This window comes from Neolamprologus brichardi, chromosome 10 (genome assembly GCF_056152115.1).
Source record: "Neolamprologus brichardi isolate AB-2024 chromosome 10, ASM5615211v1, whole genome shotgun sequence".
NCBI lineage: Eukaryota > Metazoa > Chordata > Actinopteri > Cichliformes > Cichlidae > Neolamprologus > Neolamprologus brichardi.
In genome coordinates this window covers 28,850,696-28,865,090 of record NC_142113.1, presented here as the reverse complement: position 1 = coordinate 28,865,090, position 14,395 = coordinate 28,850,696, and the positions used below count along the sequence as shown (strand labels likewise).

General features: G+C 42.6%; 1 protein-coding gene across 2 annotated transcripts in view; it reads left to right on the top strand.

Annotated features, from left to right (window-relative positions):
* doc2b (double C2-like domains, beta) overlaps positions 1-14,395 on the top strand; it is a 196,405-nt gene that overhangs the window by 1,790 nt on the left and 180,220 nt on the right. The window contains exon 2 of one of the 2 annotated variants that reach the window (XM_087847499.1): positions 493-1,161. In XM_087847499.1, coding sequence (XP_087703625.1) covers positions 831-1,161 — 331 coding nt within the window. In that variant the 5' untranslated portion in view covers positions 493-830. Of the gene's footprint in view, positions 1-487; positions 1,162-14,395 lie in introns of those variants that run through there. The other variant, XM_035905333.2, reaches the window with a different exon arrangement.

The window sequence follows — 14,395 nt, the reverse complement described above, 5'->3', positions numbered from 1 at the left end:
CTCTACTCTCATTGTTTTCTCACTCTGAAAAACCACATCAGTGTCTGGTGGTACGCTGAAATTTTAGAAAACAGGTGAAATCAGTTTTCTCATTCGGGTTTTTGCAGTTGAGAATTAATCGAGTGAGACCGATTTTCAGCACGAAAACATCCTGGAAGGGATTCACGAAGCGTCAATTCATGCCTCATTGTCCAGGTTATCACAGCACGTGACGCGCACAGACACACGTACGCACGCCCACGCGCTCAAGGAGACACAAATTCACATGCGCCTGGCATGGCTGTGGATCCCATGCCAGACGCACTGACAGATGGATGGGGTTAATATCATAATTAAGCACCTCGGCCGACGGTTCCTGTTTACCGCTTGGTTGCTAGGCAGTGACATCAGCTGATCCCTCCCTCCTTCCTCTCTAATCCCTTCCCTCTCCCTCACAGTCCCTCTCTCTCTTTCACACACACACACCACTCTTATGCTCTCTCTCTCTGATAGGCAGCGCAGACGTGGGCAGAGTGTGGGGGTATAGGAAGAGGAGAGAGCGGGAGGGTAGGTAGTAGTGTGTGTGAGGCTGTCAGACAGCATGGTCTGGGTCTGAGGACAGCACTGGAAGACAAAACAGCCGCCTACTGAACTCCATGTAGACCAGAGTGGCGCCATCCACAGATCACCTGGACCTGTCCACTCATCAGCACCCACCCAAGACAACACCTGCCTCTTCTAGAGAAGTAAGCGGAGTAGGACCAGGGAGGTGGGTCTGTTTATATTCTTTTTCTTTTATTATTTTCTCAGTTTTTTGGTTTTTGGAGTTGGCTCCTGGCTGGACCGCATGCATGACACAACGCAAAGGCGAGAAACCCACCATCAGCATCCAGGAGCACATGGCCATTGACGTGTGCCCTGGCCCCATCCAGCCCATCAAGCAGATCTCTGACTACTTTCCCCGGTACCCACGGGGCCTTCCCCCTACTCTGCCCCACGTTGGGCCCCTCCGCTCTGCCCTCTCCACCTCCTCAGCTTCTGCCTCCACGACTGCTGCTGCTGAGAGTGACCGCCCCAATGAGGATAACCCAGACCGGGCTCTTGCCGGAGCCTCCGCCTCCTTACAGGCCACCAAAAAGGACGAGGAGCCTGATGTGGAGGGATACGACTCAGATGACTCCAGTGAGTGATGATTTCCCCACTTGTCTCCATGCCACTGTTTACCACGGTGTTTCCTAACATTTCTACGCGTGTGTGTGTGTATCCCTTTCAGCTCTTTCTCTCTGCCTTTCTCTTATTACTGCATCTCCATTTTTGCCACCGGTTGCCAGGCATCCCTCCAGCCTTGTGGCTTTTTGGCTTTATCTGTCACCTTTCTCTTCTCTCAGCTCCCCCGTCCATCTCTTTCTATCTCCAGTCGCCTGGCGTATGTGCGCATGCTAACTCTTTGCCTCTCAGTCGACAGACAGCCAACTGTTGCTGCTGCAAAGAATACCGCTCCCCCTCCTTCTCCACCTCTTCAGCTCTCCTCCAACTGAAAGGATGTGTGATGTTATTGAAGTGAACGATTGCAGTCGTTGTGTGTGCATTTTCCTCTTCCCGGCGTCTACGGGGTGCCTGATCTATACTGTCGATCAGTCTCACCAGACTGCGTTTTCTCGGCTCCTTGATGAAGCCTCAAATTAGTCGCAGTTTTGAGCTCAGTGGGCTGCATCTGTAAAGCCCATCCACATTTTATACTGACTAGTGGCAAGACGGCCACAAAGTTCCTTTCGTGTGACTGTATTGTCCATTCGTTGGTCTGTTTTGTGTTAGTTTCTAAAGCATGAAGATATGTGCGTGTCTGTGCGTGCATGTATGTGTGTGTGTGTTTGCATATCTCTCTCTATCACAGAGGGGAGGCTCCTTTTGAGAAAGCTTTTTGCCGAATGTCATTTCTTTTAATCTAACAGCTTTGAGTGGCCGAATAATAATAGGAATTAATATGCAGCACTGCTATTGCAAGTGACAGAGACAGAGCAAGATTCCAGCATCCTGCAAAAATCATTTTCACTCACAGCATAGATCTTGATGAGAAGATAACGTGACAGTCTTCACAACTCGAGTAAATGTACTGCCAAAATAGAAGCTGTTGCTACCTTCTTCTTTTTTTAAAGAAACCTCTGGATCCGCCTGATTAATCAGTGAGACAGCAACGGTGGCTTTTTTTCCTTTTTTCTGTTATTGGTAGTGAACTCTGCCTGCCTCGCATCACTCTGAATTACTCGTTGCTCTCGCAGCGCACAAAAACAGAACAAACGCTTCCCGGTTGGTTTTTGTCAGACTCTAACAACACACGGAGGTTTGTGTCCTTTGCACAAGAGACTTCTGATTGCAGGTTAATGTGTGACAGCAGTGTAGCTTCTGTGAGAGTTAATCCATGCAGAGCAGCAGGCAAGGGGGGGCTTAGGCCAGCTCTAATCCAGAACTGGACAGGAGTAGGAGAGTGGTGTAAGAAGGGGGGGTTGGTAGAGAGCAGGGTAGGCAGATGTTGGTCAATGAACTCTGCCAGGCAACCAGAATTTCACTCAGTGTGCAAAAATAGATGGAGGAAGACATTCTTCAAATCTATGAAGGACGGCTTCATTAGAAAAAGAAATGTTTTCCTTTCTTCAGCCATCACCACCTAGAGTTTTAGGATGTTTTGTGTGGGAATTCATACTATAAACTGCAAAGCGACTCTTATCTTTACATGCTTGTGAAAACTGCTGTTTATGTAGCTTTTCAAACTGCTTTTGTTTTTAGATATTGAAAACTGATTGCGGCTCCTTATACACATAATAAAATACTTTGTCTTTGCACATTGCTACAAATTCTACCTCAATTTTGTGCTTGCTCAGTCCAATAAGTTAGCAGCAGAAGCAGAAGTGCAGCATGATTGTATGACCGCAAGTGTTAGAACCACGGGAAACTGCCTTCTGATTGTTATAGTGTAGCTAATTTAGCACTTACTGCTATTTTAAGTGAATACTTTACCAGGAAACTGACGTTGAAGGAGCGAATAGCTCAATAGGCAAACCTTAGGGGACTTACTAGGTTGACTAAAAGCATCTGAAGACACTTTTCTGACTGTGGAGTCCACAAGGTGGGGCTGTATCGGCCAATTTCAGTCATTTTGTGAGAGGATTGTAGGCAGTATGAGAATTGTACCTGCTTTGCATTTGCACAGGGACTGGACTGTGGAGGTGTGTAAGAGTCTCTATAAGGTGCTTTTAATTGCTTCTAGTGTAAAGAATGCCTTGTGTGACTGTTTGAAAGTGTGCACCATTATATCCGACTTTACGGCTCATCATCCAGAAACTTGAAAGACTTGATAAAGTTAGTGTGGAAAGAGATTAGAGAAGCAGCGGAATGCAGGGCGAACAGATATGTCACCGAGCTTTTCACTCCTTAAGCGAACGCTGTGTGATCCTGGGCAGTCCCAGAGAAAGGTGACCAACTGTGACAATGTCTTTGCTCGTGGCTCTAACACTGCGGTCCCGCGTTACACCGTGAGAGAGCTTCAAAGTTAGCCGTTCCAACGGTCTTGTGATGTAAGATTGCCTGGAACAATATTCTAACAGTGTTAAATTTAGGAGGGCTTTCGCACAGTGTTGTTACAGCGATGACCTGTTAAGCAACCATTAACAATGCAACATGAAATGACTTGAAGATCTTTGAGTCTTTATGTAAGATCAGAAATATATAAAGTCTATATAAAGTTATATAAGGTCGGAAAAGTGAAGCCAGTGCCAAAGTGCTTTAAACGTGCATTTTTCCAGCAGCGAATGAGTCTTTTGGTGGTCAGAAGAAATCAGATTTTTTAAAATAAATCTATGAGAAAATGACCCTGTGGTGAGTTTTTGGTCTCTGCCACTAGTTTCTCGTCTTGTTTAAAGCAAGAAAATGCTCATTTTGTGAACTAAGAGTGCATAATGGGTTAAACAGAAGATAAAGAAGCGTATGCTTTAGTGCTTTGCTATGATATTAACATACAGCGTCCATTGGTTTCTCACTCAGTGTCAAAACACCAAGATGGGGATCTCAAAAATGCTTCTTTCAAGACTTCAAAACACAACTTTATAAATCAAGTATGTAATATGTGGCTTCACCTGCAGTCCTTAAAAAAGTCATTGTACTGATTCATTAATACTGATAATAACTGCTGCTTTTACTGCCTGCAGATTGCGCAGCGATCCCTTCATGAATGCAACCATAGGTGGTGTACAGTGTTGCACACTTAACTTTTGATCTGTTAAGAGTATTTGTAGATCACTCCATGTAACTGATACTTGATAGGATGCATATACTTAAAACAGTGAATCTGCAAAATATGGAAGTATGTGTACAAACTGGTCATGATTACCTTTACCACCTAAACGAAAGATCCACCCGCTCGGACTCGCTCTAATCCTCATATCCAAAGATTCAGAACAAGACTTTGAATCCAGTGAGGGAAGTTTATCGGGTTACATCCATCTTTGATATACAGTCAGTGGAAAACCCGTGCCAGTGAAAAACCAACAGAAAGCACACTATACGGGGGTAAAATGAAACAAGAGTCCAAAATGCAAGAAAATGTAGTTGTGATGTGTCAACAGAAGCCTGGCTTCTCCGATGTGTTTTCCAGCTGTTATTATGACCTAGCATCAACTCGTAAGACTACTGAACTCTCCATCTGTAATGCCTTTGAAGTAAGACCATTCAGAATGAATTCATTTTGGAAGTCGATGAATAAAAAGCGATACGTCTAAGACTTACTGGAGTCTCACAGATTATCTATGCGCCTCTGAAAAACAGATGCAACCCTTACAACATCTGGCATGAATGTGTGTTAGTTTTAATCTCTAATGCTTCTCGGTGACATTTGCATTCATTTTTTTCCTCCGGAGCAGTTGCTATCCAATCTGTCCGAGATGCATGAAAAAGCTGCGGTGTGTTTGCTCTGTGCAACAGGTGGCGTGTTGCGGCATGCGTGTTACTGCAAGTTTATCAAAGAGGACTGGGTGCACGGTTCTAATCATGTCAGCTGAGGATTGGTCACACTGCAGGTTTATTCAAACATCAAACCCCAGCTTCCCTCCACCCTCCCTCCTAATAGGGCAATTAGACCCAAACATCTGCCGGTGTATAGTCTTAATGATTTTGCAATCACCTGAAGAGTCATCAGTGATGCACGATAATTACAATGTCAGCTCCACTTTGAAAAAAGAAAAAGAAAAAAGAGAAAAGGCCAAACAAGGAAGGAGTATGAAAAGTATAAAGTATGTTGAATGCGTTATCCAAAGTATGAGTCATCTGTATGCTTGTCACCAGCCTCAACTACTCTCTAATGAACGTAGGCACTAAAATATATAATTAAGAAATGAATAACAAGTAGCTGTTTGGGTCTGATGCAATGCCTTAAATAATCCCAAGCTGCTTCTTCTGCTGCTGCTGCCGCCGCCATGGGAGTTTCAAAGGAGATAAAGAAGTATAATACTGCTGCAGCGGCTCACAATCTGCTTTTAGAAATTGCGTCATGGGTTCTGTATAGTGTATAGAAAAAGACAGACCAAAACACTGCAACAGTACAGGTGATGAATGCATGTGCTGTCTGGCTCCGATCTGCTGTTGCGTATGAAAGTTAATTCCGAGGTGACATTTTCAAACATGGAAAAAGATGACCCCATACTGGGATGCCTGCAGCAGCTCCAGTGATGATTCATATTGGAAATAACTCAGCAGGTTTTGGTGTCAATCTCAGAATCGCCGTTTCGGTGTTGTCAGTCACAGCCACAAGACAAATTACAGTTTACTGCAGCCGCGTGTGTTTTGGATTAAGATGAAAAACTGACTTTTTTGCCCGTGTCTGGCAGCAAAAGCTACTGTAAATGCTCTTCACGAACTTGCGGCATTATGCTATAGGAAAGCATTTTGCTGGATATAAATTTTCTAGTCCAGTCAAGGCCTTGTGTGCAAGGAAAATGAAAGGACATTCATAAAAGCGAATGTGAATCTCGAAAATGTTAATCAACGTGCAATGACAAATAAGCCCTTGAACACCGTATAAACATGATGGATTGATGTGCATCGCTGTGGATGGATTTTTGCTTTAAGCTACCCCGCTACCCTCATTTGTTTGTGTTGAAAGACTTACTGAAGGACAGCTGTACCCAGGCTATATAATAAAAGCTATGTATAAAAGCAGGTCTGCAAAAATAATATGTTCTCTAACAGCTTCTACTAGCTTATAGGAATAAAACTAATTAAAATCTACTTCCTCCCGTGTTGTCTGCTTTGCTTATGTGTGTTTCCTGCCTTATTCCATCTTGGGTGGTGGCTGACATTTTATCGCACCTGTTGCGAGGCTGATCTGATAACGCTTGGACTCATACATATGAAGCGCGCACTGAGGTAAAGTAATTTCTCCCTCCTGGCAGTGAAGCGAGCACCGCTGTGAGCCAAATGAAAACGCTGCTTTACTTTGAGTTTGTTCGTCTAGAAGTTGGAACTTTTGCTCTGCTGCGGCACAAAATTCAAGCCTCTCTCTTTCTCTTTGCTGTTTGTAATTTAAAAGAGCCAGCGCTGCCCCAAATTGGCTCTTCATTGTCCTGCGGGACTTGATCCAGTATCTGCGTGGTTCCTCTTGGGGGTGGGTGGAGCAGCGTGGCAGTGTTCTCCCTTATGAACCAAATCACACAGGGACCTCTCAATCCTTGCTAAGAACCTGCTGGCTAATCTGCATAACGGCAACATTTTCTGATTCGCTGTGACTCAACCTTGATTTTAATTGAAACGGAAAAGTGCATCACCCACCAAGGGTCCCCTGCAAAAGGGGGGGAGGGGGTAATCAAAAGCATTTGAACATCCGGATCCTTGCCACATTAATTAATGATTGTTCGTAGTGAGAGCCATGTCCCTGTCAGAGCCCAAAGAAGTGACCCACATTGGAGAGCTTGTGTTTCTGAGAGATAAGCTTCCAAGCCTTGCTATGTGTTGATGAAGCTAACACGGGGTGGCCGGGGGCGCTGGGCGGGGTCGGGTCCACAGTGTCTGCACACACAGGTCTCCCCCGAGATGTCTTGCTCTGCCAGTTGTCTGCTGTTGTCTCCTCAGACAAGTTTTGAGCTACAGCATTTGCTTGTAGTTGTCAGACGGTGAAGAGACGCTGTCGGAGCAGAAGAGAAGAGTCTAAAACAGGACAGTAACGCACCAGAAGAAGCAAATCTCTAAGTGTAGTTTATGTTTTGTTGCAGTGAATGTGGAATTAATTTCTTTTTTATTTATGTATGTGACAGAATTAGCACAGACTGTGTGTTTCCTGAGATTGCAGCAGTTCAGGTGTTGGAGATACTGATATCAAAGGTGCCGAGGATCGAGCTTGAGGACTGTGGTGGTCCACTGACTTGCACAGGGCACTTCTCTGCTTTGTTGAATTTGATCTCTTAATTGTAACTCAACCACCTCAGCCTGTCTCCAAATAATCGTGGTCTGACTCTGACCCTCAGACAGATTGGCAAAGGTGTGTAAATAACTGTGGATTTTTATTTATAAAAGCAGTCATTCTTTGCTGATGAGTGCAACTGATCTGTGAAGCATCTCTTTGCAATCTGGGACTCGACTCAACCGGTTGCCAACTGGCTGTATTCTATAAAAGCAAGGTTACCAAGGTTACTGTGCGAGTAAATCGCCATCCTTCCAACAACTCTTTCCTATTGGGTCCTGGTCTTGACTTTGAATGTAAACCTTTGTGTGTATGTATAGCAACAGATCTGCAATTTTTGTTGATTTATCACAGTTGATCAGCATTTTATCTTAAAGAGTTATGGTGTTATTGCCAGCTTGACCCTAGTAGACCACAGTCTGACTCTGTCTTATTGCCATTTTGTTGTTATCTTGACTCACAAAAGTCGGTGTGAAGATGACTGTGAATGTTTGCACACCTATTTCCTGTCGTTGACTGTATAAAAGGAGCCCTAATTTGCAAAATTAGCACCGTGTTGCCAAAAAAAGAAGCTAAGACCATAAAATCATCCGGAAAATGTGTACTATGATCACCAATTAAATAAGAAAGACAGCTTTTTAACTCATAGACTTCTATATAGTCTAATTTTTTTTGTTTGAATTTATTTTGTATTTTGTAATTACCCCCTTACAAGCTTTAATACAAGGCTTTAGACTTTTTAAACTTGCTGTTACCATCTTTTACATGCAGTCTGGTTTCAGTGTAATATAACATCTGCGTGTGGTCAAACGTTTACATCAAGGTCTGTATCAGAACTTCAGTGTTAAACAAATTAAAACTATACTATTAATTCAGCAGCGCCTTTCGTGCAGGATTTAACATGACTTTCCATTTTAAAGTTCAGCAGTACTCTGGGGCTCTGCCACGTTGTGCCTTGTAGTTAATTAAAACAATTTTAAGACTGATTCTAAAACAAACTGGGGGACTGAATAACGAGGCTAAAACTGAGGTAATTTTCTTTTTAAAGCCCACAGAACCTTCTCAGGGGCCCAGTGAGAGCACACAAACCTCTGCTAAAGCCAGAAAAATAAATGGCAGCACAGTTATCAGGTAGGAGAGTTGAGATGAAGTTATTTCCCTATGCACCATTCCAATTTGCATTCAGATGATGATGATTACTCAAATATTTGTTGTCTTTTGTGAGTAATATAAGTGCAAAAGTTTGCAAGCACAGTCAGAGAACAAGTTAAGGCTTGGAGATTTACTGGCAATGCGGCATATTGTAGAGTGACACCTAAGCTAACGAGGATTCTACCAAATTCAATAAACAACCATTTTTAAACACACCGAGTAACAATTTTCCAAAGTTGCTGCTATTTGGCGGGCAGTTCAACAGCAATGTTTAAATGCTTCTTGTATTTAGCCAGTGAGATAATCACCTAAAAACTCTGCGTGATACTTTAAGGATGAGTGCAAGGGAGGCCTTGAGCCATCTGTTGCCTCTCTTAGACCAAAAGCCATTTCCAAACCTTTGATAAACACAGGGCTGCCGCAATCCACAAAAACATCCCCCGAGCCTCATAATGCTCGGTTCAATGTAAAGAGTGAGTTCAGCACTGCCATGCCCTGCACACCAGAATCCTATTAAGAGTCTATCTGCAAGCTGTCATGCAGTAGTAATGACTCACTGTAGTGTTCCATGTTTTCCTGTGACTAACCCAGCACTAACAAAGCAGGCCAGATTGTCAGCCTGGTCACATTATGGGTTATTATTACTGGTGCTGTCTCTCAACAGGAGCCACTGAGTGTTTTAAGTTAGCAGCAGCCCCGCTTCATCAGATATAAATTCTGCTCTGCCCTCCCTTCATCCCAGTAAGCACATTATGTAATGATAATGCCGCTATTACACAGATACATTTGGCTTCTGGGGCTGTCATCAATAGGGAGAAATGCTGTTTGGCTTTAGTTTGCCACACTTCACATGCACGTATTGAGGATGTGTGTGCTCATTGCTGGTGATGCACGGGCTTTTTAAAAGCTTCAGCTTTTTAAAAAGCTGAATCCACCTGTGTTTAAACCCCACAGAGAGGGGCTAAGAGTAGTACTTCATCCTCCTCCACTGAGAAGCCAAAGACCCACTCCATTTGCCGAAATTAAATCCTGGTGTCTGATCACTTCCCTGCCCACACAATGTGATGAATCAAAACATAACTAACTTAACCACAACTTTATTGAGTGGGCACTCGGTAAGCTCAGTTCACCGATAGCCTTCCATCTCTTTAGGATCCTTTGGTGTGTGCAGCTTAATGAGGCAACATAAGGGATAACTGGAGATGAAAGTTCAAAGCTTTCAACTTGTTACTTCTGACTGCCACGCGAAATTAAGGGTGAAGTTACACAGTGCACTTGTTGATTATACTTACATGCCTGCCTTATTCCATCTTGCCCATATTTAGATACAAAAAAAAAGAGTTTCCATTGTAAGTGCTGAAGAGTAGCTTGGCTTTGGAATTACATCCCCTATGTTAAAAATAAGACTGAATACAATTAGCTGCTGATTTTTATTGGCTATATTATTGAACTCCAGCTGGTTTCACGTCCTGTAGCTACGGCCATGTCTGTTCCTGTTCAACAAGCTGTGGTGAGACCGTCAAGAGCTAGCAAAGGCTGGAGAAAGTTAGCAGCTAGCAGGTGAAAAACAACAAGCATTCAGTGTTGCCAACTTAGCGACTTTGTCGCTATATTTAGCGAGTTTTCAGACCCCCTTAGCGACTTTTTTTTTCTAAAAAGCGACTAGCGACAAATCTGGCGACTTTTTCTGGTGTTATTGGAGACTTATTTATTACGACTTTTTGACGTGAAAGAGCGTGTTGCTCTTGCTCTCAACAAGCAGCGGTGCTGCCGTGGCCACCTCACCCGTGCTAAAGCACTCATGGGTGGAGGATAGTCCTCTCCCAGCTGCAGGAGATGTTCACACCTGTGCGTCCAAACTGCAAATGAATCGCGCATGAGCGAAGCCGTTGCTCCCGCATTGACTGTAACGCAGTCAGTTCTTCTTTTACTGTTATGCTGTTTTGTGGATCACAAGGTTTAAAACTACTTATAAACACACACACATAAAGTAACTCCACCAGAGTGCCTATTTCGGGTCACTTTTGCCGGTCGAAGCCCGGATAAAAGAGCAGGGTTGGAATTGTGACATTAAAAAACAATAATTGCTAAAATAAATTTAATTTGTAGTTCTAAATAAATTCTAAATGCATTTAGGACGTTTTTTGCTCACTTTATGTCTCTTCCACAGCGTAGGTTACAATTATATTAGCATGGCCAATTATGCAAATTAGGTGATGACGTCATTTAGCGACTTCTAGCGACTTTTAGGACAGCCAATAGCGATTTTCCTTACTGAGGAGTTGGCAACACTGCAAGCATTCCACTTTGCATTGCATTGGGCAGCGACAAGCATGGCACATCATCAACATCAGAAATGTAGTGTCATGTGTAGTCAGAGTGTTGACAAGCTGTAGATTTACATGTTACAGTTTACACAGTTTCACTCTTATGTACTGCATGAGAGTGAATGGACTGAGGTATCTAAACTGAGATACAGTAATTGCACGTGATTTGTCACAACCCGGCTCATAAACTGCAACAAAACAGAGACTCAACAAGTAGTAAAGTGTAATTAACTCTATGCAACATAATAGATAATGATAATGTTTCTCAGCGTGCATGGATCTGTGGCAGCGTGTGCAGAAAGCAAAACCTTGGAACACATGCTAAGCTAAGCTAAGCTAAGATGATCCAATTCAGTAAGCTGGTTTCCAAATCAGGACAGTGATCAGAAGAGAACAGCTAGCTACAGCTAGCTAAAGAAGAGAGCTTTATAACCAGACTCACTGGGCCTAGGTGTAGCTCAAACAGCAAATTACTTCCCCTGCATACCAACACAAAACCAAAATAGAGAAAACTAGTGCCCTAGGTCATCACAGTGTTTAGCTGCTTTAAAGTTCTTCTTCCTCTCATGGCCAAGTGTAGTCAGCGCAAAGTACAGTTTTAATGTTCTTTTATGTTGTATCTGCACAAATATTTGGACATTATATGTATTTTTGACAATATAGTTGACTTTCACCTGTAGGGGCTACTACAAGAACTGCAGTACAGACACAAATCGATGCCTTCACCGTGTCTACATTTAAATGTAGTTGCTGCCGCTTGACTGAAGCTGAAATTATACTTTTCATGTCTGTGTAACTGTGATTTATCACTATGCATATGAAGACACACTCAGTGCAGTAAAAACAGACTGATAAATACCAAACATGTCCCTATCTGTTAGGGAGTTTGAAATGACACATAGTGTACATTACATAAGTGCTAATGACCCTACCAGATGTCTACGAAGTCCTACCTAATCTCCGCTTATTCCTACCATATGCTTTAGTTTTAAATAGCTCAAAAATCAAATCAAATGAAAAATCCTCACACTTTCAGTGTGTTTACTGGGACGACTCCAGATTCCATAACAGTGATAAGGAACTGCACATGTCCCTGGAAGACATGGTTTTCAATGCCCTAAATACTTGTAGTTAATTGGTCATCTGATCTTAAGGTTCTTTTTCCAGTTGTTCCAACACTTGACCTCTACTGTAACATCTACTGCTGTATTATTTCTCTACTACACACACACACAAAACCCCACAACGTGTTTTTGTTTCCTCAGTGGACTGAAGCTTGCAGAGCCAAAAACTTTCAACCCTCTTACTTGGCTAAAGAGGCTTCACCTCTGTCCTCTGACTTCTTCTAGTTACTCTCTGAGAAGATGCTGAACTCGTGTTTTTCAACCAGGTTTCTGCATCCCACCTCAGAAGGATCAATAAAAGGTCTCTGCCCTGCTGCTTTTGACTCCTGGAAGCGGTATCTTTCAGTATTTCACTCTTGTGCTCTCTTGTCCCGTAGGGGAGAACTCAATGAGTTGTTCAATACAGCTCTGCTTAGACAGACCACAATGTCAGGCCTTAGAGAGGAGTGCTGGACAGAGTACGGTTGCTGAGCTCACCAGGACTAATGCCAGCGAGGCAGGAGGATTTCCTTGTGTATCTGTATTGTGTTATTGCTTCATTGTCAGCTAAAGTGGATTTGATTTCCTTGGAGTGGGCGATGTCAGTCTTCCCAAGTGGTTTCCAGAAAACTGTAAGCTTAAAGATTATGTATGTAATCTCTGATCATACTATATTATAGTTACAAGGAATTTACATTTTCTAATACATGCAATACATTTTGATTTTGAATAGGAAGAAAACGTAAAGTGATTTGCTAATGTCACAGAGTCATCAAACAAGAAAGGTTTATTTATTTGGGAACATGCCAGTTCTTAGAAAATATCGCTGATATCGACGTCTGATTTTGAAGTCCCATGATTTGCCTTTTGCGAGATAATTTATGTTTTGAATGAATCTGAGGAGTTTGGGCTTCAGTTCTAATGATTTACTGAATTTGAAAGAACATTACACCATGATAAGAAAACTTTAGAGCAGCGGTCCCCAACCCCCGGGCCTCGGACCGGTACCGGTCCGTGACTCATTTGGTACCGGGCCGCGAGAGTTGAGGCTCGGATGTGAAATGTATGGTTTTCAGGGTTTTTATCGGTTTTTAGCGTTATTTTGTTATTGTTTTTATCGTTAACTCGGTTTTCCTGGGTCTTTTCCTGTGTGTTATGAATAAATTTTCTTTTTTTCGGTACCGGTACTAGTTTTATTTTGTTGTATTTATCCGCGACACCTTAAAGGCCGGTCCATGAAAATATTGTCGGGCATAAACCGGTCCATGGTGCAAAAAAGGTTGGGGACTTTGGGGCTTTAGAGGACTATATTCACAATGTTTGCATGTGATCATAAATATTTCTAACTTTTTGTAGGTATTTTGGATTTCAGTCAGCTGAGAAACACAGGCTGTATGTAAAAGGTGGGCACTGATTTATGGATCATTACTTTGAAACTTATGTGATCATACTTGGACGAGGGTAATCATCTGCATTTTGTTGCCCTGTACCTGTGACATGTGCAATGACAATAAAGTTGAATTCTATTCTATTCTATTCTATTCCATTCTATTCATCTTAGTTATCAGGCAGAGCTACCTTAGTTTGAAAGATTGTTTGGATGACAGACACAAATACTTCTTTTTTGATCCCTTGTTCTCTGTTTGGGTCATAGTTTGTTTGTTCCTAGATTTTCATGTATCCTAGGCTTTTGATTCTTAGTCACCGTTAGTATTAGAGTTAATTTTTTCCCTCATTCTTTGCTGTCTATTTTCCTAAGTTCATTCAAGTGACCCCGCCCCCCCTCCCCTCACAGACCGACACCACCACCATGTTAATGTCGCTGATTACAATTACCTATGTTTTGCTACCCTCCCGTGTCCACTTCCCTGATTACCCTTTTGTGCGTAAACAGTGCCGTCTTCCCCTCTCGCTCTGTCTCAGTGTCTGTTTATTGAATAAAGAGAATTTAGTTTACATTTTCACCGCGGACTCTCTCTTTCGTCTGAACAAGTCTGCATTTAAGAATCTTAGAATTCACTCAAAGAAAAAAATCAACTTCTCAGATGGTCTGTTGCTAAATGCACAACATATAACTGCATTAAAATCTTCTAAATGGAACAAAGACGACAGACTCAAATTCGCTGAGGTAGCATTTGGCAGACAGCTAGTGCCGGTAACCACTTTGGCTGAAATCCACTGAGGTCGACCAAATTATATAACTTTGTAGAAAATGTTTATTTCTGTTGTTGTTGGTCATTTTCACATGGGAGTCTGACTTGCTTTGTGAGACTAGCCTCGAGTAGCCGCTCACAATTTTTTTTGCACATCCACTTCAGCCCTACAGGTTGCAAAACAGTGTTGTGAAGTTCATAATTGATAGGTTCATCCTCTCGAGAGTATACTACTGC